The sequence below is a fragment of the Balaenoptera musculus genome, chromosome 19, assembly GCF_009873245.2.
Source record: "Balaenoptera musculus isolate JJ_BM4_2016_0621 chromosome 19, mBalMus1.pri.v3, whole genome shotgun sequence".
Taxonomy (NCBI): domain Eukaryota; kingdom Metazoa; phylum Chordata; class Mammalia; order Artiodactyla; family Balaenopteridae; genus Balaenoptera; species Balaenoptera musculus.
The window spans coordinates 60,014,296-60,039,091 of record NC_045803.1 but is presented as its reverse complement, the minus strand read 5'-3'; the positions used below and the strand labels follow the sequence as shown (position 1 = coordinate 60,039,091).

Genomic DNA, 24,796 nt, shown 5'->3' with positions numbered 1-24,796 from the left:
AAACTCAATAATAAGAAGACAAATAACCCAATTTAAAAATGGGCAAAACATCCGAATAGACAGTTCACCAAAGAAGATACATGGACGCAAATAAGACCATGAGAAAACACTCACTGTCCTCAGTGATTAGGGAAATGCAAATTTAAACTACAATGAGATACCACGTCATATCCACTACAATGACCATAATAATGGCTTTAAAAACCAGTAAAACAAATGTTGGTGAGGATGTGGGGAAACGAGCCCTCACGCACTGCTGATGAGAAAGGGGACAGAACAGCCACTGTGGGAAAGTTGGGCAGTTTCTTAAAATATTAACAATAAACTTATCGTACACCCCAGCAATTCTAATCCTACTTATCTACACAAGGTAGATGAAAAGTGTCCACGCCAGGATTTGTATGTAAATGTCCACAGCAAAAACTGGAACTGACCCAAATGCCCAATAAATGATAAATGGGTGTACCAAACGTGGCCTGGCCACGTGATGAAGCAGTACTCAGGGACCAAAGTGACAAACTACTAATACACATGCTACAACATGGACAGAACTCAAAGACGTTCTACAGAGTGAAAGAAGCCAGGCCCAAAAGACCACATGTTCTATGATTCCATTTATATGCCAGGCCCAGAAAAGGAAACTCTGTAGAGACGGAGGACAGACAGTGGTTGCCAGGGGCTGCATGTGGGAATAGGGACTGAGATAATAGTTGAACAAACCCTATAAATTTATGTAAAATCACATCGTTCACGATAGGTGAATTTTATGGTATGTGAATTACATCTCAATAGAGCTATTTTTAAAAAAGGACAATGCAATGAAAACATTTTCAGTGAAACAAAGCTGAGAGAATTTGTCTTCAAAGCTGCACTACAGGGCTTCCCTGGTGGCGCAGTGGTTAAGAATCCACCTGCCAATGCAGGGGACACAGGTTCAAGCCCTGGTCCGGGAAGATCCCACATGCCGCAGAGCAACTAAGCCCGTGCGCCACAGCTACTGAGCCCGCGTGCCTAGAGCCCGTGTTCCTCAACAGGAGAAGCCACCGCAATGAGAAGCCCGCACACCGCAACGAAGAGTAGCCCCCACTCGCCACAACTAGAGGAAGCCCGCACGCAGCAACGAAGACCCAATGCAGCCAAAAATAAATAAAATAAAAGAAATAAATTGTTTTTTAAAGCTGCACTATAAGAACTATCAAAAGAATTCTTCAAGATTAAGGGAAACGATCCAAGAGGGAAACAGAGATCTGGAGGAAGAAATGAAGAGCACCAGAAAAGCAAATATATGGATAATTTAAAAAAATTTTAAGGACCCATGACTGTTTAAAGCAACAGTAGTAGCAGTGTATCATGAAGATGAAGGAAGGGAATAATAAAAAAACAGAAGGAACAGGAATATAAAGCACAGGTGCATTAGAGAAAAATCAACACAGTTGGTTCTTAGAAAAGATAGTAAAACTGATAGGCCTCTAAAACAAGAGTGATCAAGAAAAAGGAATGAAAACATAAACTACCAATATCAGATATTTAAAGGAGACATCACTACAGATCCTAAAGATACCACAAGGATAATGAAGAGAAATTATAAACTACCCTATGCCAATAAATTTGACAATTTTGATGAAATGGACAATTATTTTTTTTAAAAGTACCAAAACTGACACAAGAAACAAAGTAGAAAATATTCTAAGTCCTACATCTATTAAAGAAACTGAATCCTTAATTAAAAACCTTCCCAGAAAGGTTGGCCCAGATGGCTTCAATGGAATTGTATCAAACGCTGAAGGAAAGAATACTTTCAGCCACACACAAACTTCCAAAGAACAGATAAGGGGGGGAGGGGTGGCTGCCACACTCCTTTCACAAATGAGCAAAACTCCAATACAGAAGCCTAACAAGGATGTCATAAGAAAACTACAGACCTGTGTTCCTCGTAAACACAGAAGCAAAACCCTTAACAAAGTATTAGCAAATCAAACCTAGCAGTATATGAAAAGGATAATATATCATGGCCGAGAAAGTTTACTAAAGGACTGTAAGATTAGGAAATTAGAAACATTAAAAACTTTAATCAGTATAACTAACCACATTAACAGAATAAAGAGGGAGACAAATAAAGGGGGTAACTCTATACAATCAATTCAAGAGGTAAAGAAAACCCATTTGATAATATTCAACCCACCCTATAATTAAACTCTCATAAAACAAGGGATAGGAATGTCCTCAAGCTAATATACGGTATCTGCAAAATACTACAAGTAACATCATACTTAATGGTGAAATATTAATGTTTCTCCAAGATTGAGAATAAGTCAATGATGTCCACCATTACCACTTCCAAATTAGACTCATCAAAATTTAAAATTCTCTTTATCAAAAGACTATTAAAAAAGTGAAATGAGAAACCAGAGACGGGGGAAAGATTCACAACACGTATTTCTGACAAAGGCCTTTTATCCATAATATATACAGAACACCTACTGATTAGTTATAAAAAGACAACCCAATTTAAAAATGGACAAAAGGCTTGAAGAGGCATTTCATAAAAAGAAAATCTCTGAATGACCAGTAAGCGTATGAAAAGTGCTCAACACGATCAGTCATCAGAGAAATGCAAATCTTGTAAGGCCAGTGAGGTAGCAGCATTACACACCCACTAGGATGGCCGAAATCTAGAAAGCCGGACCCAGTTGCTAAAGGGTGGGGCACGCTGCAGACAGGAGCGTAGAACGGATAAGCACTTGGGAAAGGGTTGGGAGTTTCTTAAAACATTTCACATACGTGATCCTGTGACCCACTAATTCTAACCCTGGGTATTTACCCAGAAGAAATGAAAATGTACATCTGCAAAAAGACATATGAGAATGTTCCCAGCAGTTTCATTCATAAAGCCAAAACTGGGAAAAGCCAGATGCCCATCAACAGGAGAAGGGATGACAACTGTGGGTCCTTGGTGATGGAAGGAACTCGCCGCTTACACACGCAGCAGAGATAAACCTCAAAGGATGCCCAGTGGAAGAAGGGAAACACAAAGCCTACAAACGCTGATGCCATTACATGCAAATTTCAAGAACAGGTCAGCTAACTTACAGTAACAAAGATCAGAAGAGGTGGTTGCCTGCAGGGGGGTGACTGGGGGTTGTCATGAAAGAACTTCTGGGGCAATGGGAATGTTTTCTTTCCCAGCCTGGGTGTGGGTTATACAAGTGTAGTCATCAAAACATACTAAACTGTACACTTAGATCTGTGTATTTCACTTCATGGAAACGAAAACTCAATAAAAGGAAACAAAAGTACACTCACTGAGATGGCTAGAATTAACAAGACTGACCACAGGAAGTGTGGGTAATGATCTGGGGTAACTAGGACCCTCACACATTGCTGCTGGGAGTATAAAACATGCACCCGCTCTGCAGAACTCTTTGGCAGTTTCAACCATAATTAAACATACATCCAGCCCAGTGGGCGTCCGCCACCAGCAGGTACAGATCCAAGAGAAATGTCCACAGAAAGATCTTTATGCAAATGTTTATACCAGCTTTATTCAAAATATCCCCAAACTTGAAACAATCCAACCTCCTTCAACAGAAGAATGGATAAATTGTGGCACTTTCATACAAAGGAATGCAACACAGCAACACAAAAAGAACAAATTACAATTGATGGAACTCAAGAATAAATCTTAAAATAGTACGATTAACTAAAAAGCACAAAAGGACACATACTATCGGGTCCACATATATGAAGAACATGTGAAACTCAGCTATGGTGCACCCCCTGACTAGGAGAGGACACTGTGGGCCATGTAAACGTGCTCTGTCTTTATCTGCGTGGTGACCGTCACACAGACGCGTACTCAGTTTACATACGTTTTACTGTATGTAATTTATGCCTCAATTAAATAAAAGAAGCGTGACAACGTTCCCCACTTTACAAACCCCGATGAGTTGACAGCTCTAGGCTACGAGCACCAGCAGTGCTGACGTCAGAAGGAGAGAGACGACTGGGCGTCACGCGCCCTGCTGGACAGAGACACACGCTGGCTGTGACGTCTCCTCCCCGCCAGAGCAAAGCAACACCCGGAGCCTCGTCACACCTCTAGACCTAACCACCAGTTTTCAGCAAGTATAAGGCATAGCGAAACAGGTTAAACGACACCACAGGGATGTAATCCGCAAGATCAGACTGTGGGGAAGTCTACAGGACACACAGCCTAATTTCATAAACAAAAACTGCGAGGAAAAGACTGAGGAGAAACTGAGGAAGTAAAACCATGCGCACGAGCAGTGGTCCAGCCACTGAGAGCAAAGTGCCTGCGAGAATCCCCGAATCCCCGGGGGACAGAGACCTCCTGATAGGCCTTCCCGCCCAGCTGTGGCTGTGACCTTGACCAGGCCCTGCGGCTTTCTTGCTATCTTCTCACACCACTGTGTCAATCTGGACTGAATCCCTCAGGTCCCTTCCAAGCTCTGACATGCAGATTTGCTGGAAATCCTGCGGGGCATCCTGCTTCCCACTGGCTTGTTAAAGAAACTCTGTCCGCCAGGTCCGCGCCGGGGGCCAGGCTGCTCCCCGAGGTGGAGGGCAGTGCCCTCGCTGCCACCTGGCACCAGGGAAGGCATGGGTCCTTGGAGGACACACCGGACACCACTCGGGCATCTCCTGGGAGCGCGGGTATCCCGATCTGGCTGACCAGGAACAGCCTCGAGCCCCCGTTCCTTCTCACCCATGGCGGCAGCATCTACAGGTTAGCGGCTGTGCTTCCACTGGTGCGCAGACCCCGCCGCTACCCAGCCTGGCGAGTCCCGACAGCACCCTCACGGCAGCCCGGTCCTCCTCCCACTCACCAGGGCTCGCCCGTCACCACAAGCATGAGGACAAGACGGCACAGAACAGCACAGACCGCGCCACGTGCCTGGTGAGGCGCAGGGCCCAGGCTCGGAGGAAGCGGGGACAGGCTGGGTGAGGCGGCCGTCACTCTGGGAACCTGCGGTCCCGGCCAGGCCTCTGGCGGCCGCACACGTGGTCCCCACCCAGGCTTCTCACCGGAGGCTGAAGGAAGGACAGAGCTCACACTCAGCTGAATGAAGGGGGAGGAGCGGCCCTAAGGTCATCAACTCAGACACTGGATCCCTGGCACACAGACGACATCTGCCCCAGGGGCTGCGTCCTGAGAACTGTGCAGCCGGGAAGGCCTGGCCACTCTGAGAATTCACCCACACTGGCAAAGGGAACAGCAGCGCCCCGACCACGCCGCGTCCCCGTTGCTTCAACGTCCATACACTTCAGAAGTTGAAGGTCAGGAGATGCCCTCAAAAGCCTCTCTAGGGCCCGCATTTGACCAGTGAAAACACTCCTGCGGCAGCCAGGCTGCAGAGCCCAGCGCGATGTGAGCAGCTCCCAAGCGGGCTGCACACAGGAAGCCCACACCGGATGCAGCAGAGCGGGGGTCCGGGGCCTCTCCACGCACCAGCTCCCCGCCCTCACCCTGCAGAGCATCCGGGACTGGAGCCTGGGGCGAGACCCCCAGCAGGACTGCCCTGCCCGGCAAAAGCCAGGACAGGGTTGGCGCACAGCTGCCACGGGCGCCTCCTCAGCTTGAAGTAATGGCCAAGGGTTAAGCCATCACCCGTTTCTGGCAATTCTAACAACCCACGAGAGGGCTCTTATTCTGTTTTTAAGGTGCTCTGGCCAAAATCTGGCAATGACAGAGGACACTCCATAATGAAAGGCTGGAGACAGGAGAACAGATGCCTGTTTGTCCCGTTCCTTGGGCCTGTGTGTGAGGCCCCGCCCTAGTGGCCCCAGGCTGTGGGTCAGATCTGAGACGCACTTGAGCTTAAGAGCTCTGCTCCCCTCCCCCAACTCCGCCTGCAAACACCTCCACCCACTTCAGCAAGACGCAGATTTCTCAAAGCCCAGAATGAACGACCTCTGCGGCCACAGGTGTGCCAGGCAGCAGGCTTCACATGGGCACCGGAGTCCCGAGCAGGGCACTGGTCTCTACAGAGTGCCCTGGCAGTGGCCCCAGCGGCCTGCACTGCCGAGCCGAAAGCAGCGCCACGTGCCGGGGTCTGCGCCCTCCTGCCTCACCTCCCGGGCCCCACCGTGACTCAGTGCCTTCTCCGAGAGCCACCGTGATCCCGAGAAGTTGCCAGAGCACGTTATCTGCAACAAGGGATCGATCGCGGCCAGGCAGCCTAATCAACAACCAGACATCATTCCCCGGGGCTGATGGCGGACAGCCCGCCATCAGTCTTCCTGCCGTCCCAAGTCACCGCCACCTCATCACTCAGCCTCGCGGGATGCAGACAGCCCCTCACCCCACTGTTCACAGAAGGACTTGAAGCCGCCAGGAGCTGAGACCGTGTCAACACCAGTGCAGGTTTCTGGGCCCCGCACCGCTTTACACTCATTTCTTTGTTTTTTGTTTTCAATGAATGGTAACACTCTTTTTTTTTTCTTTCTTTTTAAATATATTTACGTATTTGGCTGCGCTGGGTCTTAGTTGCGGCAGGCGGGATCTTCGTTGCCCCATGTGGGATCTTTACTTGTGGCATGTGGGATCTAGTTTCCCGACCAGGGATCGAACCCAGGCCCCCTGCATTGGGAGCGAGGAGTCTTAGCTGCTGGACCACCAGGGAAGTCCCTACACGCATTTCTCAAAAACAAGCTTAGACAAGCCCCGATATTTAATAATGCTAAAGGTGGGGTTTTCCTATCAATAGTATAAGTAGAGTCACAAAACTCTGAAACTCAGGGCTGCGTCTTTTATCAGCCACAGCAAATGTGTTTGACTCTTCAGCCCTGCTGCATGGTTCTGAGAAACCCCAAGTCAGTGCCTAGGATCGGGAAGGTCTGAGCTGACTGTCCCGGCGAGCTGCCCTGCAGTCTCTGGTCTCCAGCCCCCGTGCAGGAGACAGGCAGCATCCCAGGGTCTCGCTCTCAGAGGTGCAGGCTGAGTAGTGACAGCGAGGGGCCACTGGAGTGACGGGAGAGACCTGGAGGCCAAAGAAAATAAATGGAACCTGGTGGCCTGGGAGCAGGTGGGAATCCCTGAGGTTTGTTTCCCTGTTGAGTGCTTCCTTGTCCAAAATCCGCTCTCGTTTTCACAGTATCTAAGCTACACAGGTACATGTTGAACAGAGCTAATCCCATTAAGCTTTACACCAGCAAGACCTCTCGGGAGGGTGAACACCAAGGCCGACAGGTGGAGCTGCCCACACCCCGAGGATGATATTCCACATGGAACCCCTGGCTCAGGGACAATGACAAGCCCACCCACATAACCTGCCACCTGCGGCCACGGGCAGTGGCAGATGGAGCGGAGCTGTGAGCACAGGAGGCCCCATCCGCCGTCCTGGTCTTTTTTTTTTTTTTAAATTTAATTTTTGGCCACGTTGGGTCTTCGTTGCTGCGCGCGGGCTTTCTCTAGTTGCGGCGAGCAGGGGCTACTCTTCGTTGCGGTGCGTGGGCTTCTCACTGCAGTGGCTTCTCTTGTTGTGGAGCACGGGCTCTAGGTGCACAGCGTTCAGTAGTTGCAACGCATGGGCTCAGTAGTTGTGGCGCACGGGCTCTAGAGCACAGGCTCAGTAGTTGTGGTGCACGGGCTTAGTTGCTCCGCGGCATGTGGGATCTTACCAGACCAGGGCTCGAACCCGTGGTCCCCTGCATTGGCAGGTGGATTCTTAACCACTGCCCCACCAGGGAAGTCCCCCGTCCTGGTCTTTATACACGTCTACAAACCCAAAGTGTGCAGAGCAGTCTGTCCCTTTAGGGGAACCTTGTGGTGGGTGTTTCAGTGGAATGTTGTCACGTTTACCTGCTTATGCTCTGACTCCTGAGGAGCTGCTACAGTAAAGTTTTCAGTAAACAAATAACCACTCCCCTAAGTGACTTTCAGGGACGCTCCCCCCAGAGGCCTGTTCACAAGTCCAGACGATCACGATGACAAAAGCCGAGGGGGAGCCTGTGGAGAGGGTTCAAGGAGCCAGCGTCCCCTTGTGGCCCATGGGGCCCGTGAGTGACGACCGTCCATTCATCCACAACAGCTCTGAGCTACCTGCCCTAGGCCCTGGGGCAGGCCCTAAACAGAAGGAAAACCATGCCCTCGGAGGTGACATTCTAGGGGGAGAGAAATGAGGACCCACAGCAGAGTCTACGTGGCTTGGAGGTGGTAAGTGCTACACTGAACAGTAGCGCAGGTTAGGCCAGGACGGGGGCCAAGATGCACAGAGACTGAGCCTGCAGGCCCAGGGTGGTGGAGGTAGGGTGGGGAGGAGAAGGTGGCGGTGGAAGAGGCCAGCAGGGGCCGGGGCTCCCCTCCTGGACCAGGCAGCCACACTTCCTGCTCTTTCTTTACCTTCCTGGGTCTGTGCTCTGGGGAAGGAAAGGCCTGCTCAGTCTGCAGGCCAGCAGCCTGCCTGCACCCCTGCCTCGCCCACCAGGCACTCACATGGATCAGGAACGAGGAAATCCCGAAGCTGGGGCTGTAGCCGGCCGGTCAGCCGCTGCGGCTCAGCCTGTCTGGGTCCCTGATCTAAGCTCGGGGTGGGGGCACCTCTCCCTCCTCCTGTCTTCGTGGTGCCCTGCAGGGAGGCCCTCCAAGTGAATGAAGAATTGTGGGGGAGGGCAATTTGCATTCTTTGGAGACCCCAGGGCACTCCTGCATTCCTGCTGCACAAGCCCAGGCAGTCACAAAACCTCCCCGGGGACTAGGGGACGAGCTGGCTGTCCCCACTTGCCCTTATCAGTCACTCCCGATAGCCTCAGGGCCCCCCGTTCTCCCCCTCCCCACTGCCCAGTCAGTTCGGTCAGAGCCCCCTCGGGAAGCCGTGTGTGCCGGGCCGGACCGACCCCTGTGGAGAGTCACTGGGACTTGTGTTAAGAGGCAGACAGCCCTCTGTAGACTCCGCTGTCTAAATCCTGAGGCCCTGCAGCTGAAAAACAAACAGCAGGATGGGGGCGGAGCTGCGGCAGTGGGCGGAGGAGGGGGCTGGCTGCTGGGCAGGGTCTGAACAGGCTGCCCTGGCCCTCGGGCTGCCACCTCCACTGTTCGGCTCGCCGGTCTGTGCACAGCGCCCACGCCGGGTTTTCAGCTACGTTCTCCTCTAAACCCAACAGCATCACCTGTCAGCACACAGGCTCCCCAGCTTCCCTGATGCTGGTCCGCACGCAGCACCCTTGCAAATAGGAGGAGAAAGGGTCCCTGCTTCTCCCTGCTTTGCGTTGCTGGCATTGGGCTCAGTGCCCACCCTGTGCCGGGCTCATCGCTCCTCCGTTAAAGGACGAGACGGAAGGTCAGGGAGGTGCGGGGCTCGCCCGGGGCCGGCCTGTCTGTAGCACCTCGTCCTCTCACTCTGACCTGGCACCAGCACCGATGTGGATTAAGGCTCCAGGCGTGACGTGAGGACGGGCCGGAGACGATCTAGCTAGAGCTGCCTCTTTCTGGTGGGGACAGAGGAGGCCGACTTCAGTGAACGATGGATTCTGCAGACCAGGGACCCCAGGCCTCAGGGACCCCTCGTGAGGAAATTCACGCCGGAATAAAGTGACTAAACAACAAGCTCTGTGCTGTGGGCCGAGCCTGGGCACTTCTCCAGAGACCTCACTAGGCGGCCCTGCTGCGCAGAGGTCTCCAAGCCACTCCTCTCCTGGGGCTGCAGACCTGCAGGACAGCAGCCCGCACAGGAGTCCCGCCCCCACAGGAGCCCCGCCCCCACAGGAGCCCCACCCCCACCAGCAGCCCCGCCCCCACCTGGAGCCCAGCCCCCACAGGAACCCAGCCCCCACCTGGGGCCCAGCCCCCATCTGAAGTCCAGCGCCCACAGGAGCCCAGCCCAGGTGCTTCCTGGGCTCTCCCACTTCGCATTCTCATGCTGTATAGGTTATAGCGTGAGTCAGTGACAGTGTAGGGCCTCGTTCAAGCCCTGTGCTTCCTGGCGGCCCCACGGCGATGTGTCACTTCGGCAGCCTCTCCGTGCAGTCAGCCCATCACCACCTCAGAGCCCTGCCTTCACCTGCCCCGGGCACCTGTCCCCACCAGTACACGGGACACGGAGGCTGGGATGGGACTGCTGCACAGCAGCTCACCACATGCCGGGGGCAGGGGCAGCGTCTGGCCAGGTCTCTCCCCTCCTTCTGCACTCTGCTCTGCAGGGCCCACTCTGCCCCGCCTCGTATCCACTCGGCCTCCCTCCCCCGCTGACCCGACGGCAGTGCTGGGAAAGAACCACCTGCTGAAAAGAGGGACCGGTGGGGAGACTGACACGGAGCCCCCAGCTGGGCCATCCACTTGGGACCTTGAAAGCCAGCAGTCAGCTGAATAACAGCCCCAAGACATCCACGTGCTTATCCCTGTGGATGTGCCACCTCACGTGGCAACGGGGACTCTGCAGGTGTAATGAAGTCAAGGGTCTGGAGATGGTGCGGTTGCCCTGGACACTGGGTGGGCCCGACATGGTCACAGGGTCCTTACGTAGAGGGAGATCTGGCCACAGAAGAGGCGGCGGTCACGAGAATACAGAGGCAGAGGTTGGGGTGATGCAGCCACAAGGCAGGGCACACAGGCACCTCCAGCAGCTGCAAGAGGCAGGAGCAGATTCTGCCCCGCAGCCTCCAGAGAGAATCAGGCCTGCGGCGCCTGGCCCTTAGCCCCGCGAGCCTCATCTTGGACTTGGACTTCCAGAACTGAGAGTATACACTTGGTGCTGTGCGAAGCCCCAGTGGGGACCCTCTGCTCCAGCAGTAACAGGAAACTCGCCGCTGGGACTCTGCCCCCCAGAGAAGGGGCCTAGCCCGGGGAGGCCCAGAGCCCGCGACGCCGAGAGCCCGGCCCCGACTCACCAGCTGAGCGCTGAACTCGGGCAGCATCACGCAGGTGGCGCCCACCCAGAGCGGACACAGCAGCTTGTTGACCACGCCGTGGACGTGGTGCAGCGGGAGGACGTGGAGGATCACATCGTCCTTCGTCCAGGCCCACTTGCGGACCAGCCCCGTCACCTGCAGGACGACAGCACAGCCTCAGAGCAGGAGGGTGCACACAGCCGGCCTCCCCAGCCGAGACGAGGGGGAGGAGACGGCCGCTGCCCCGCCCCGCCCTTGACGGCACGGCGAGGAGATGGTAACGAAACGACCTGGGGTCTGAGCGGGGGGCCGTCTGTCCACCGCTTACCCTCCTGCTAGAGAACAGGGCCGCATGCAGTCAGGGGCTTCAGCCAGTCTGAAAGGGCCTTTGATTTGGGGTCAAAGGCCTCTGCAGACTCTGGGCAGCTCTCCCCTCAGGCGGCTCCGACAGGCCCTGGGACTCTGGCCTCACCAGAGTCCAGGCTTGAATCCGGCTGTCTGTCTGAGCCACGCCGATTCTGGCACCACCCTCGCCCCGGCTTAGCCAAAAAATCCCCAATCACTGCCGAGCCTGTCCTGGTGCGTGCCGCGGTGACGGCCATGTGCAAACACAAGTGAGATGCCCACCCCGCAGAGATACGGGTCCAGAGATGGCCTCTCCAGACAAAAAGCATGTCTCCTCCTCGAAGACAGACACAACGTATAATCACGCCTTGCCTGCAGCCGGCCCGACTCAGTTCATGCTGATTTATGGACTGAATTAGCCTGAGTCGATGGCGTTGACCTCTGACCTCCCTCTTTGTGGGTCTGAACTTCTCTCTTATTTTCCCACTCCTGCTGTGTAAGAGTCTTCATTGTACGTGCAAATGCTTTTTGGAAGCAAGAAGAGTATAAACTGCAGATAAATACAGCGGCTGGGGAGTTTCACAAAAATGGTAACTGAGGCCACAGAACACAAAGTAACACCTAAGATGTGGCACACGTGAGTTCCTGCTTTCCTGTTTCCCAAATAAGCCGCAGTTCTAGGTGCGGATGGCACATTCTGGATATTCGCTTTGTGGCTGGTTTCTTTTAAAACCTCAGCGTCACATGCAGTGGCCCGTTCTATGCTCCACACGCCACGGCCCTGGAGGAGCCCGAGGGGGCCTGTAAACCCCCCGGCACCTGGGCACTGCACCCCCCTACACGGCCAGTGGGGCTGCTGGTCACACGGCCCCGGGGTGGGATGGTGAGAGCTGTGACTGGCCCTAGAGAGTGAACAGAAGGCCACCTGGGAAGGCACTTACACCTGCCGTGACTGCTGCTGGGACTGGCCTGCTGGGACACAGCATACACCTCCCGACTGGCGGCCCCAAGAGCACTCACCACGGCCCTGATGTTGTGATGGGTGCTCAGGACGCCCTTGGGTCTCCCCGTGGTCCCGCTGGTGTAGATGATCATGGCGCCCCGGTCTCTCCAGTCCCACTCTGGCACCCGGCCTTCCCCGGGGTCCTCGGCTGCCCCGTGGTAGACTGCGGGCGGGAGAGGCAGGAGCGGGACCCCCAGCTTCTGGACCACCGGGCTCAGGAGCTCCACGTGCTCCGGGCCGGCGAGGACCACGGAGCTGCGCGAGTCCTGGATGAAATACTCCAGCTGGGCCCGGGGGTGCTTCCTGCAGAGGGGGACGGCGATGCCGCCGCTCATCCACGTGGCCCACTGCGCCACCACGAAGGAGACGTCGTTTCCGCACAGGAGGGAGACCCTCTCCTCCTGGAGGTCCCCGTCGGCACGCCCACGGAGCCGGCAGATCTCCCGGGACAGGCAGAGGCTGCGTGAGTAGAGGTCCTTGTACGTGTGGCTGCCGTGCTGGTCGACGAGGGCGAGCCTGTCCCCGAAGCCCAGGGCGCGGTGGAAGCCCAGGGCGCTGCTGTCGGAGCGCGTGGCCGGGGCCGTGTGCAGGGCGCCGCGTCGTCTGCACCTCCGCGGGGCTGGCCACCAACACGGCCCGGGCCAGGCCCAGGCCAGGCGCCGGAGGGACATCCCCACGCGGGGCAGCATCGCAGCAGCAGATGCCAGCTGCCGGTACCTGGCAGGAAGAGAGGGCACCGTGGTCACTGCCCTGTCCTGCCGGACCCCCACGGCGGCCAGGAGAGGCGGCCTCACTTCCAGTCGTGGGGGGACATCCCGAGACCAGAAACGCTAACGATCTCACAACACATACCTTTGGAACTCAAAATGACCAAAGGTTCAGCTTTTTATTCAATCTCATTGTTTTAAAGGTTTTAAAAACATGCAAGATTCTAAAACAATGAACTAAACTAGGTGAAGCCAAGGAGAAACAAAACAGAACTCAATGCACTTCAGGTAAATTCTGAATAATGGTTTTCAAAAACCTGAACCCGGAGAAATACTAGCCGAGAAAAGTAAGTAACGAGGGCCCTTGAACAGCACAGTTTGCACGACGCGGGTCCACTTACGCGTGGATTGTTTTCACTAATCTGCACTGCGGCACTTACACGAGTGTGAATACGGCGGGCGGGGACGTGCAGGAAGGGCCGGCTGTGAAGTTACTGGGATTTTCGGCTGTGGGGTCGCCCCTAACGCCCACCCGACCCCTGCCTGGTTCAAGGGTCGACTGTGTTCCCTCCCCGCCAGCAGCGGGGCCCGGAGATTCCAGCGAGCAGAGCACAGACACTGGGCTCGCTTCTGCTCTGGAACACGTGCCAAGCCATGGACTCCTAGGAACTTGTCTAAAATAGAGCAGAGACTCAAATAGGGCAGGTTCACACGTCTGCAAAGCGTCACTCTGTTTTTTAAGCTAAAACATAACTCTTCCCTCTCTTCCCCACAGCCTAACTACTAAACAATGACCAAAACAGTCCGCCAGAAGGAGAGCTGCCCAGGAAGGCCGTGACCCACGACACGCACCTGGAATTCTCCAGCATGCTCAAGAGGAGGAGGCCTGGGAAAGGGTGGCCGGGCGCACCCTCTCCACGCTGCCGCCCCTCCACTCGAGAGGTCAGGAGCTCTCCTGCCCCCCAGGACCACGGAAGACGGTTCCTTCCCAGCGCCAGGGCGGCCAGCAAGGTCCACAGACCACCACCTGCCCTGGCTCGGCGTCCCCACTGCCGTGCCCTCCCCGCCGTAGCCTCTGCCGCCTCTGCTCCGCCGGGGCGCTCTCAGCCACAGCAGCGGCCCCGACGGGGAGCTGATGGATGGACCAGCTCTCCCGGTCGTTCCTGAAGGATTTTTAATGAGTATTATTTGATAACACACTTAATATATTACGGTGTGTTTTCACGTTCGACCACCCTGTTCAATAAGCAAGGCAAGCACTGTTAACCCTACCTCACCCACGAGAAAATTCTAAGTCCCCCCGCTCCTAAATCACAGCCAGGAGCCCAGCCGGAGCCTTCCCACCCCCAGCCATCGTTCCTCACCAGAGTCACCACGCCAGAGGCCCACGGCCGCCCTGGCCCACGACAGCACAAGGAAATGGCCTGATGCTGGCTCTGCCGTGGCGGGGGGCGTGTCTCTCCCTGTTACTGGGGAGGGGGCCGGGGGGGTGGGCGGACGTCACAGGGACCCTAGAGGGCACTTCTGAGTGTCAGAGGCTGATGAGGACGCCTCCAAGGGGCTGTCCAACAACATCATAAAAGGAAACTTGTAACTCTCGTTCCCGTTGCAACGGGCCCAGCCAAGCGGGGCAGGTGGGGGCTGGGGGGCGGGCAGCCCCGCACCTGCGGCCAGGAGGCGGCTTCTCCGGGCTTGGCGCATCCTCTCCCTCACAAGCCTCACTCTTCCCTCTCCTTCGTTAACTCGCTACAGGGGAAAACGAATGTGCTATGTTTGTTACATGTACCAACCAGTTTTGGTCTCTGTTGTTAATTTAAAAAGCAGACTACACACAACACTTTATAATTACCTCACAAAACAAACAGCCCACAGCAGTAAAGGTCGGGACTGAGCTCTCCCCTGTCCTGAGATCCTCCGCGTGCTGGCTGCCCCCGGCGGCAAGGGCTCTGACACAAGGTCACCCAGCCTCCCGGCCCAGCAGGCGGAAACCCGGCACCGGGGAGATGCCCGCCTGCCCGGCCCTCCTGCCTGCAGGGGCCTCGGCGGCCCCGTCTCCTCCCCAGCGGCTGCTCTGAGGTCCTGTGGAAACGCTCCCGAAAGCTCCAGGCCTCCACCACCGGCAGGCTCTCCAGGACACGTGGCCCACACCCCTTCCAGATGAAGGAGGCCAGAGTGTCTTGTGACGTCCTGGGCTCCGCCCTCTACGCAAGGTTCAGAGGCCGGCTCGCAGTTGGTTTCACACCTCTGGATTTCTGTTACTATAAAGAAACCTGACAAATTGTAAGAAAACGGCTGGGCTTGACCAGAGAAAATAAGAAATGTGATAAGCATGTGAGATGTGCCAGTTTCAGAAAGAAAATGAGCTAGTGAAAAGCAAACCAGGGCGCTTTAAGCGCTTCCTCTTCTCACTTCTAGCAAATTCATCTCTATTTGCTTTACAGGCAGGAGAAACTAAAACAAAGACAATCTATAAACAGAAAACCTACCGCACAACGTTTCTGGGTTACGGCCCGAGGCCTGACTCTTGTTGGTGACCACGCAAGAGGGATGTTCGGGGGTGCCCGCTGAAGTGACGGCATTTTCGGAGGACAGACAGACGGCCAGCCAGGAGGGGCTGCTGCTCCCACCCCTCTGCCTGGCGGGCCTCACAGGGCTTCACAGGCAACGTCACAGCTGCTGCCAGTGAGACCCACCGGCTCAGCCTCCCTCTGTCCAGACACCCCATGAGGGGCCTAGGGAGGGCAAGCCTTCTGCCTGCTCCCCCCGGGGCCCCAGGGGCTGTACCACACTGACGGGGGCCAGTCAGTGAGAAGCTGGGGTCTGAGAACTTGAAATGGAAAACTGGAAGACAGGCTGACCCCCACTTTCCCTCCCTCCCTGGCCGGGGGGCTGGAGGGCTAGCTCACTTCTGACTCCACAGCAGCGAATCCACAGTGGGCTGGGGACGGATGCGGGGGGCAGGCAGGCAGAGCAGCACCTCCAAGGAAAACAGAGAGGTGAAGCCACCTGCCCAAGGCCACAGAGTAACCGGAGAAGCAGCATCCAGACGCAGGCCCGGCTGGCTGCAGCACACCGACCCACTCTGAGACACCGCAGGTGGTGAGGAAGGCCCTGCGCAGTGAAGGCCAAGTCCGTGCTGGGAGCTGCCCCAAGAGACACCACACATTAACTGGCCGGCAGCCCCAGCCTAGTGACGGCTCAGCCATCCAAGAGGACACTCAGCAGTCCCTTCTAGGTGCGACATGAAAATAGGAAATGCAAGCCCTCTGTTCCCACGGTTTTGTTTTTTAAATGTATCCTAAGGAAATAATCAGCGATGTACATAAAGGTTCACTATGGGGTGTTCACTGCAGGGTTATTTCTCATATTGAAAAACTGGGGCTAAGCCGGGTGGTCCGGAAGGTCTGAGGAGGCCAGGGCACACACACGCGTGTGGGTCTGGGCCACGGCCCGACTGCACAAAAAGCCCCTGCAGCGCTGCTCAGGGGAGGGACGTCCCAGCCAGAGACAGGAAGGTGAACCTCCAGGTGGACACAAGGCGGCAGGGCCGCAGGTGGCTTTTGTTTTCTTCTTAGCGCTTCTCAATTTTCTCCAGATTTTCTGCAATAAGCACGTATGACTTTTGTAATCAGATTTTAAAAGTCTAATAAATGACATTTATATTTTCAAATGGAGATATTTCAACTTCAGCATTAACATTTTCTTTGGTACAAAAAAAAGGAAAAAAAAGAGGAAAAAAAAAGAGGAAAATATTAAAATTATTTGTTCTGGATGGTGATCTACAGGGTGTCTGTAATTTTCTATAGCTCTTCAATTTCTCAAAATGACAGAGGCAAATAAAAATGAGATAACAGCCTTCTTCTCTCAATTAAACCTAGTGGTTCACGGAAGGCTCATGGGGACAATGAAGAAGTCCTCACAGAAGCAGCTGGAACGCCCGCTGTGCCGGCACTCAGAGCACCGCAGGGCTGGTGTCCGGCAGCAGTGACCTGGCCCCAGTGTCCCAGTGCTGGGAGGTGGCAAGACCGCCTGGCTCCGCGTGGGGACGGGTGTCCCGAGGCAGGGTGGGGCAGGTGGCTGGAGCTCGGGGGACGGGGAGCCTGCCAGGTGACCTGCAGGGAAGGAGGCTCAGGGACACGTAGCTGTGCTCACACGGGGGCGTCTGTGGAACAGACGCTGAGTAGGGGCCCTGCCTGCTCACCACGGAGCCTCACAACCAAAATGACTTTCAATTGGGTAAATACTGCCAGAGTGACCTCCAGAGAAGCTGCACTAATTTTTTCTCCCACCAAACATGTGGGAACTTGGGGCCACCCCTTCAAAACAGCTTTTATGTGCTCCTGAAACCACTCATCATCAAGCCATTCAATACAGAGCTAAAATCTCCAAGGTCAAGGGGAGCAAGGCCCTGCCTTGAACAAGCAGAAAGAATCAGGTCAGGTCAGATGACTGTGTCCTGAGCAGGTCCAGGTGCAGAAAGACCAGCAGCTACCTCAGGAAAAGAGGCCACGCCTTCCAACCACCGGCCCCCTTGGTCACGGGGCCCCCCACCACTGCCGGTGGCACAGCCTGGAGTGATGTTGCCACCCAATAAATGCAATTTGGCCACGGATTTTTCTCTGTCTCGATTAATGAACGTCACGAGGCCAGCATCACCGTGCAGCAATGTGAAAAAATCCCAGCCAAGAGCACGGAAACCCGAATTCTGGTGAACCAGATGCCTTCTCCCGGGAAGGCCACGCCACGCTCAGCTCCCTCCAGGAGGCCAGAGCCCAGGCAGAGACCCAGCAGCGGCCACTCGGTGCTCTGACCATCAGGTTCCCGGGTCAGACCACTGAGGTGCACGGCCCTCTCAGGACACACACCCAACACCAGGAAGATGACATCTGTCACGTCCTAACCAGTGTGCTGGTTGAGAGCACAGATTCTAGAGCCAAAACAGACCCAGACTGGAACATTCACTGGTTTTTCCGAGTTTTCCTCAGCCGTCTAAGCCTTTGGTTCCTGTGAGAACCGCCCAGCACATATAGTGGGAAGCAAACGGCCCAGCCATCCTCAGCACCGTGCTCACCACGGAGCCATGTGACAAAAATTACTCGATAAGAATGATACTTGCATTCAAATGAAGGCGGCTGGTTTCGAAATGAATAAAATGGCACCTGATGGATGAGCGCCACCTGCCCCCAACCCTGCCCGCTGTCTGCAGACTTGGTGAAGGTGCGCGGTGGGAGAGGGGACCACACTCTCCCTCTGGTGCCGGACACTTGTTTCAGCATACTGCCTGCGGTTTGGGGGGCTGTTTTCAAAGTTACATTTTAAACTAACAGACATTCACACTGCATTCAAATCAAAAAACCAAAAGGGAAAAACAAACGCTTAAACCCATATCCATATTAGGACGTAAAATACTATTTTAAAGATGCCATCTGGAGGGATGAAGCTTACAATCTCGGGCCGTGGCTTAATCCACAGATGCCGTCTGCCTTGAAGAGTGGGTCTGGGACATGGGGTGGGGGCACAGTAGGGACTGAGGAAAGCTCGCTAGACTCGCTGGGCTTTCACGTTTCACATCAGAACCTCCGGGGGCCCCCTGAAGCCTGCTGGGGATGTCTGTGCTCCTGGGCCCAGCACCGGTGCCCCCTACCCCCAACTGTCCCTGCCTAGGTCTCCAGACAAACATGCCCCTCCTCTGGATGGAAGCCTACAAACTCCCCAAACACGGGATTCCTGTTCCCACCTCTAATTGTCATCCTTCCCCCTTTTGGCAAACTCCTAATCATCCTTCAAAGCCCGGCCGAGTATCACCTCCTCTTTAGTGCACAAAGCAAAGAAAGAAAGTGGGGGGGGGGAGGGGTGGTGCTTCAAGGAGGATTCCTGCGGCCCAATGAGGCCGGAAATGGATTTGTTTCCGACACGACAGATCAAGTTCCCTCCAACTATGGCTGAACGTGGACTTGACTCACCCCCACACCCCGGGGGCCTGGACGTCGCCGCCAGCGCCGCGGAAGGGCAGGCAGGGTCCCCACGTGACGCAGCCCCTGCGAGGGAGGGGGCGGGGCGGGGCGGGACGCGGGGTTGGGGAGCGGGGGGTGAGGGGTGAGGGGGCGGGCTCTACCTCCGCAGGCCGGGCTCGCGCTCCTCCTCCTTGCCGGGTCGGAACCGGAACCGGAACCGTGGCTGCGCGCGCACCCCGCGTCCGGCGCCCAAGCGCGTCCCCCGGCGCGGCACGGCGCCGCGGGTTCCGGGCGCGAACGTTCCCCACGACCGGTCGTCGCGGCCCCGGGGCACGGGCGGCTGCGTGTTAACCGCTCCCATCCTGAAGCGGATTGGGAACCGGGCGCCTCAGGTGTTCTAACTCCCTGTTGGGCGGAGCCGGGCACAAGTCCACTCGGCCGAAACGTGAGGTTTCTCTGAAGTAACACATCAACCACGGACACACGGTTCGAGCCAGCGCGTTTCCCGCCCGCCTCCCGGGGCGCCGCGGGCCGGGCCGAACCCGGGCTGGGCCGCCGCCCCCCCCCCCCCGCCCCGGTGTCGGCCGTGAACCTCCTGAGGGCTGAGGACGCGGAGCCCGAGGGAAGAGGGGCCGGGAATCTCCCATGAGCAGCAAAACGACTGAGATGGAAAAAAGATGGGAAGATCCCTGGGCCCTCCGTTCGGTCCAGTAAGAAAAGTATAATAGTTTCAGGAAGGGACCGCAGACAAGACAGAGGGAGGGAAATCATCGAAGAAATTCAAGAAAATCAGCAGAACTTTCCTGTTGGAGTGAGTGGCAGGGGCCCACAGCACTTGGCAAACAGCGGGGTTGCTCCCGAGCGTGTGGGTGGGGACGATCCTAATCGCCCACTTGACCAGACATCCACCCGAACGTGGGCTCTTCTCTGCTATGGTCTGAATGTGTGTCTTCCAAAACTTCGTTGTTGAAGCCCTGACTCCGCCAATGTGATGGTGTTAGAAGGGGGGCCTTCCGGAGGTGATGAGGTAATAAGGGCAGAGATTCCATGAATGGGATTAGTGTTCTTAGAAAAGAGACCCCACAAGGCTCCCCCCCTCCCCAGGTGAGGACACAGCGAGAAGACGCGGTCCATGAACCAGAACGGGGGCCCTCACCAGACACCGACTCTGTTGATCTTGGATTCCCAGCCTCCAGAACTGTGAGAACTCAAGCCCCCCGGTCTGTGGCATCCGTTACAGCAGCCCTGACGGACTTCGGCTCACCCCTGAGGTCCGTCAGCGCTCCCATCCCATCCATCACTCCTGGGCTCAGTCGTGCAGACTCCCCTCCTTGCTTCCTGCCTTACCTCACATCCAGTCCTGCTGGTTTCTCCTTCAGCATCTTTCAGAAACCAGCCACTTCCCACCATCACCACTGCAACCAGGGGGCGGTGGGGAGGGTGCTGGGAAACCCTGGTCTCACACCCTGATTACTAAAATAGCCTCCTCCTGGCTTCCCTGCTTGCACCTCCCTGCCCCATCAGTCTGTCCCCAGCACAGCAGCTGGGTGGCCCAGTGACCACTCTTGTCACATCCTAGCATCCTGGACTCTGTGGTCCCCCACCTGGCAGACGGGAGCAGTCATCCTGAGGAAGATGAAACTGGGGGAATAACTGGTGTGTTTGCTCTATTGAGAGGAGATTTGAACCACTGAGGGAGAGTTTGGGGCTAGAAGAAGGATAAATACCTAGAAAACTGATCAAGAGGAAAATAGGCGAGGGACTTTCCTGGTGGTCCAGTGCGTAAGACTCTGCGCTCCCAACGCAGGGGGCCCGGGTTCCATCCTTGGTTGGGGAACTAGATCCCGCATGCCGCAACTAAGAGTTTGTATGCCGCGACTAAAGATCCCACATGCTGCAACTAAGACCCTGTGCAGCCTAAATACATAAAATATTTTTTTAAATTTTATTTATTTATTTATTTTTGGCTGTGTTGGGTCTTCGTTTCTGTGCGAGGGCTTTCTCTAGTTGCGGCAAGTGGGGGCCACTCTTGATCGCGGTGCGCGGGCCTCTCACTGTCGCGGCCTCTCTTGTTGCGGAGCACAGGCTCCAGACACGCAGGCTCAGTAGTTGTGGCTCACGGGCCTAGTTGCTCCGCGGCATGTGGGATCTTCCCAGACCAGGGCTCGAACCCCTGTCCCCTGCATTAGCAGGCAGATTCTCAACCACTGTGCCACCAGGGAAGCCCAATACATAAATATTTTTAAAAAGAGAGAAAAATAGGCAATAATTAAATACTGGGAAAACAGCAGCAAAGTATCGCGTGGTTCTAGGAGGCTTGGCTCAGACAAGCATTTACAGAATTGCAATAATGTAAACACTTATAGTGCAGACATTGACGTTGCTCTAACGAATTTAGGCAGTCTCCCTCTCCCTCCCTCTCTCTCCTTCCCTCTCCCTCTCCCTCCCTCTCCCTCTCCCCCTCCCTCTCTCCCTCCCTCCCTCTCTTCCCCCTCCCTCCCACTCCCTCTCTCTCTCCTTCTCTCCCTCTCTCCCTTCCCCCGCTCTCCCTCTCCCCCTCTTTCTCTCTTCCCCTCCCCCCACCCCTTCCTCCCTCCCCCTCCTCTCTCCCCCTCTCTCCCTCTCTCTCCCCTCTCTCCCCTGCTCTCCCTCTCTTTCCCTCCCTCTCTCCCCCTCTCCCCACCCTCTCTCCCTCCCTCTCTCTCCATCTCTCCCTCTCTCTCCCTCTCCCCCCCTCTCCCTCCCTCTCTTTCCCTCTCTCTCTCTCCCTCTCTCCCCCTTTCTCCCTCTCTCCCTCTGTGGGGCAGGGATGGGGGCACAGGACAGGTGTGGGGTGGAGAGAGACACTGAGGCCGGGTGTCCATCACAGGAGCAAAGAGCGCCGGGGTGGACACGTGGAGGTAAATATGAAAGGAATTGAAAGCCGTGTCTCTGGTGATTGGGAAGGGAAGGGGGGTTCCTTAAACTGTGTGGCTGGATAACTGTGTGTACCTGTGATAAAGATAAAAGTTAAACTAGACTATAAAGTAAGTTTTAAAGGGGGAGGGGACAGGAAACACCTCGAGGATGTCCACGTGGACGTGGCTCCTCTCCACCTGCAGGCAGCCCCTGCCCATCACTGAGTCTCCAAGGTGGCTCTCTCGCCTCTGGTCCCAGACACTCCAAGGATTCCCAGGGGTTTGCTTTCCACCAGGCGCACAGTGGGGAAAGGACCCCCATCAGCAGCCGTGGCAAATCCTTATCATCGCGCCACCACCTCTGCTGAATAAGCCAGGACCCCACGGCCTCCCGCAGCTCACGACAGGCAGCTGGGTGTTTGTGCAGGTGCCGACGTGTCCCCAGGCGTGTTCCAGGCACCGGAGATGGAAACACAGCCCCTGCCCTCCGGTCACTTATGTGCTCGTGGGGGAGAAGGAAAGGGAATAGTTAGACATATGCCATTGATGACATTATAGACTGAAGTTTTTGTCCCGCCTCCCCCCCCCCCACCAAATTCACATGTTGAAACCCTGCCCCTTAATGTGATGGTGTTAAGAAGTGGGGTCTTGGGAGACAATCAGGGTTATATAAGGTGATGAGGGTGGAGCCCCCAGGATGGGATTAGTGCCCTTACGAGAGTCACGAGAGAGCCTGCTCCCCTCTCTGCTCTCCGGCCGGTGAGGACACAGCGAGAGGACGGCCGTCTACAGGCCAGGCAGTGGGCTCTCATCAGACACATCCAGCCTCCAGACGTGTGAGAAAGAGGCATGTGTCGTTCAAGCTGTCCAAGCCGAGACAGACAAGTGGTCTGGAGGAAAATCAAGCCAGGCCAGGTGATGGGGGCCCTCAGAGGGGTGCGCGGAGCCGGTGTCTGAGGCTGGCTGGGCAGCGGGCCATGTGACTCTGACCACAGGAAATGAGGAGACTGAGGCTCCAAGTGCCTGTCCCTCTGACAAAGTGACAGAGCCAGGGTTTGAACCCGGAGCTCTGCTGCCTGCTCCCCGCCTCGTGCCCCTCACCTTTTCATGGCTCTGAGATTCTTGAGGGAACAAGCAGACGTGTGTCCTTGTGCTTAAGACCAAAACTCTTCCCCACACAAAGCCAGACAGCTCCTTCCGACGAGAATAAATGGTCTCCACGGCGACACCCTCAGAGGTGTTCCCAGCAGTGCTGCTGCTGTAACCAGGAAACAACCTAAGTGCTTCTCCGCGGGGGCTGAGTTAGGACAGAGGAAATAGCGAGACCACAGGGCCACGCGAAGTACAATAGTGAAGCTGTATAGAAACACTAGAATTGCTCATAGCAGTCTACGGTTGAATAAAAATAGCATACAATAATTTCCTAGATCATACCATTGAAAAATTGGAACACAAAACCATGTGCACTAGGATTTCCCGCTGTGTACTCAGATGAGCTCTGAAGGATGGGACAGCTTGAAGGAGGGAGGCACCTGTCTTCTGAAGAGACGGGCTCCTGGGATCACCGCCGCTTTGGTCTCCCATGGCCACGTGTGCGGTCAGGAGGGAGCGGCCCTGCGTGTAAAGTGCTGGGGCCGCCTGGCACGGCAGGCCCTAGAGCCGGGAGGCCACAGGAGGTGAGTGCCTCCCTGCTCCTGGGGCATCCGGGGGAGCCCTGCTGTTCTGGACCTCAGCTGCCCTTGGATCTGCCCCTGGAAGGAGAGCCGTCCCCGGGAGGGGGTCTGGGGTGGGGGGCGGCCTCGGCAGGGCTGTGGGACGCTGGGGTCCACGTGCTCCTATGAAATGGGCAATGACAGCTCCCACGGCGGCTCCCAGCTTAATCCCACTGGGAAGGTCAAAGAGCCGGGACACTTAAAGCTGTTCATAAATATTAGCTGCGGGCACTACTGTCATCATCGGCATCTTTATCGCCCGCCCCTCAACAGAGACCCTGAGCAGGTGCTCGGTCAGTGGAAGTGGATGAATGGGACGGCCTCTCCAGAAGGCAGATAAGAGCACGGTGGCCTCCCCACCTGACAACTTGCCCTGAGGCCCCCTGTCCACTCCCAAGCCCCAGCCTTTCCCAGGGGAAACCCTTCCAGCTGGAGCACCCAGGAGCCGCAGGAGACCAGGTAGGAATCTTTCCCTCCACTGATTCTGTTCGCACCTCCAGCTTAATGAGCCCAAGCTGCTGGGGGCTTCTGGGTCACACCTTTTCACTTGATTAAAGCAAAACACAGATGCACTTGCAGCAGTGTCCTCACGAGCGGAACTTCTGCGGACTGTGAGCACGGAGCTTCCTGCCTCCCAGGGACGGTTGTTACACAAAGAAGGGGCTCAAGGGCACCAAGTCGGCCCTGGATGCACCTATGGAGGATGTGCCAGTCAGAGCTGGGGTTAGGGTCAGGCAGCACCTGGGTTCCGCCCTGCCTTTGGCCACCAGCCTCCAAGACGGAGGTCCAGCCCCACTGGGCCCGCCTCCTGGTGTCCGTGCCCAGGTACAGTCCCATCCCAGCTGAAGAGGGCTGACCTGGGCAGGAATGTGAGTGACTCTGGGCAAGGTCGTGACCAGCACTGAGCTTCCTCCTGCCTCTCGGATCGCTCACCCCGGGGGGAGCCATGCTGCGAGGGCACTCAGGCAGCCCCGGGGAGAGGCCACGGGAGGAGCTGAGGCCTCCTGCCCACAGCCGGGGGAGGAGCCTCCTTGGAGGCGGGTGGAGCCTTCAGGTGAGGCGGGAGCCCTGCCGACACTGCAGCTGCAGCCTCGCTCGAGTCCGAGCCAGGGCCGCCGGGCCGAGCCACTTCCGGGTTCGGGACCCACAGAAACTGTGAGATAAAAATGTGTTGTTGTAGCTGCTAAGTTTGGGGTGATTTGAACATAGCAACAGAGCCAATATGCCGCTTCTGCTAGCTATAGTTGTGTGATAGCAGGCAAATTAATCTCTCTGAGTCTCAGCTTCTCACCCGAGAATAAGAATGCCTACCTCCAATGGATGTTATAAAAAT

The 24,796-nt window shown here is 55.9% G+C and overlaps 1 protein-coding gene and 1 long non-coding RNA gene across 4 annotated transcripts in view; one reads left to right on the top strand and one right to left on the bottom strand.

Moving 5' to 3' along the window:
- The window catches only part of ACSF3 (acyl-CoA synthetase family member 3), a 57,119-nt gene extending 38,045 nt beyond the window's left edge, over positions 1–19,074 (bottom strand). Inside the window, exons 1-3 of one of the 3 annotated variants that reach the window (XM_036834940.1) lie at positions 19,016–19,074; positions 12,211–12,914; positions 10,846–11,001 (exon numbers count right to left, since the gene is read on the bottom strand). In XM_036834940.1, coding sequence (XP_036690835.1) covers positions 10,846–11,001; positions 12,211–12,882 — 828 coding nt within the window. In that variant the 5' untranslated portion in view covers positions 12,883–12,914; positions 19,016–19,074. Of the gene's footprint in view, positions 1–10,845; positions 11,002–12,210; positions 12,915–18,863; positions 18,961–19,015 lie in introns of those variants that run through there. The other 2 variants (XM_036834941.1, XM_036834943.1) reach the window with 2 other exon arrangements.
- A 397-nt stretch (positions 19,075–19,471) lies between these two features.
- Positions 19,472–24,433, top strand: LOC118885502. Its single transcript, XR_005017497.1, has 4 exons — positions 19,472–19,881; positions 19,959–20,125; positions 23,179–23,427; positions 23,737–24,433. It is a non-coding gene; the product is annotated as an uncharacterized LOC118885502 (long non-coding RNA).
- Positions 24,434–24,796: the final 363 nt, after the last annotated feature.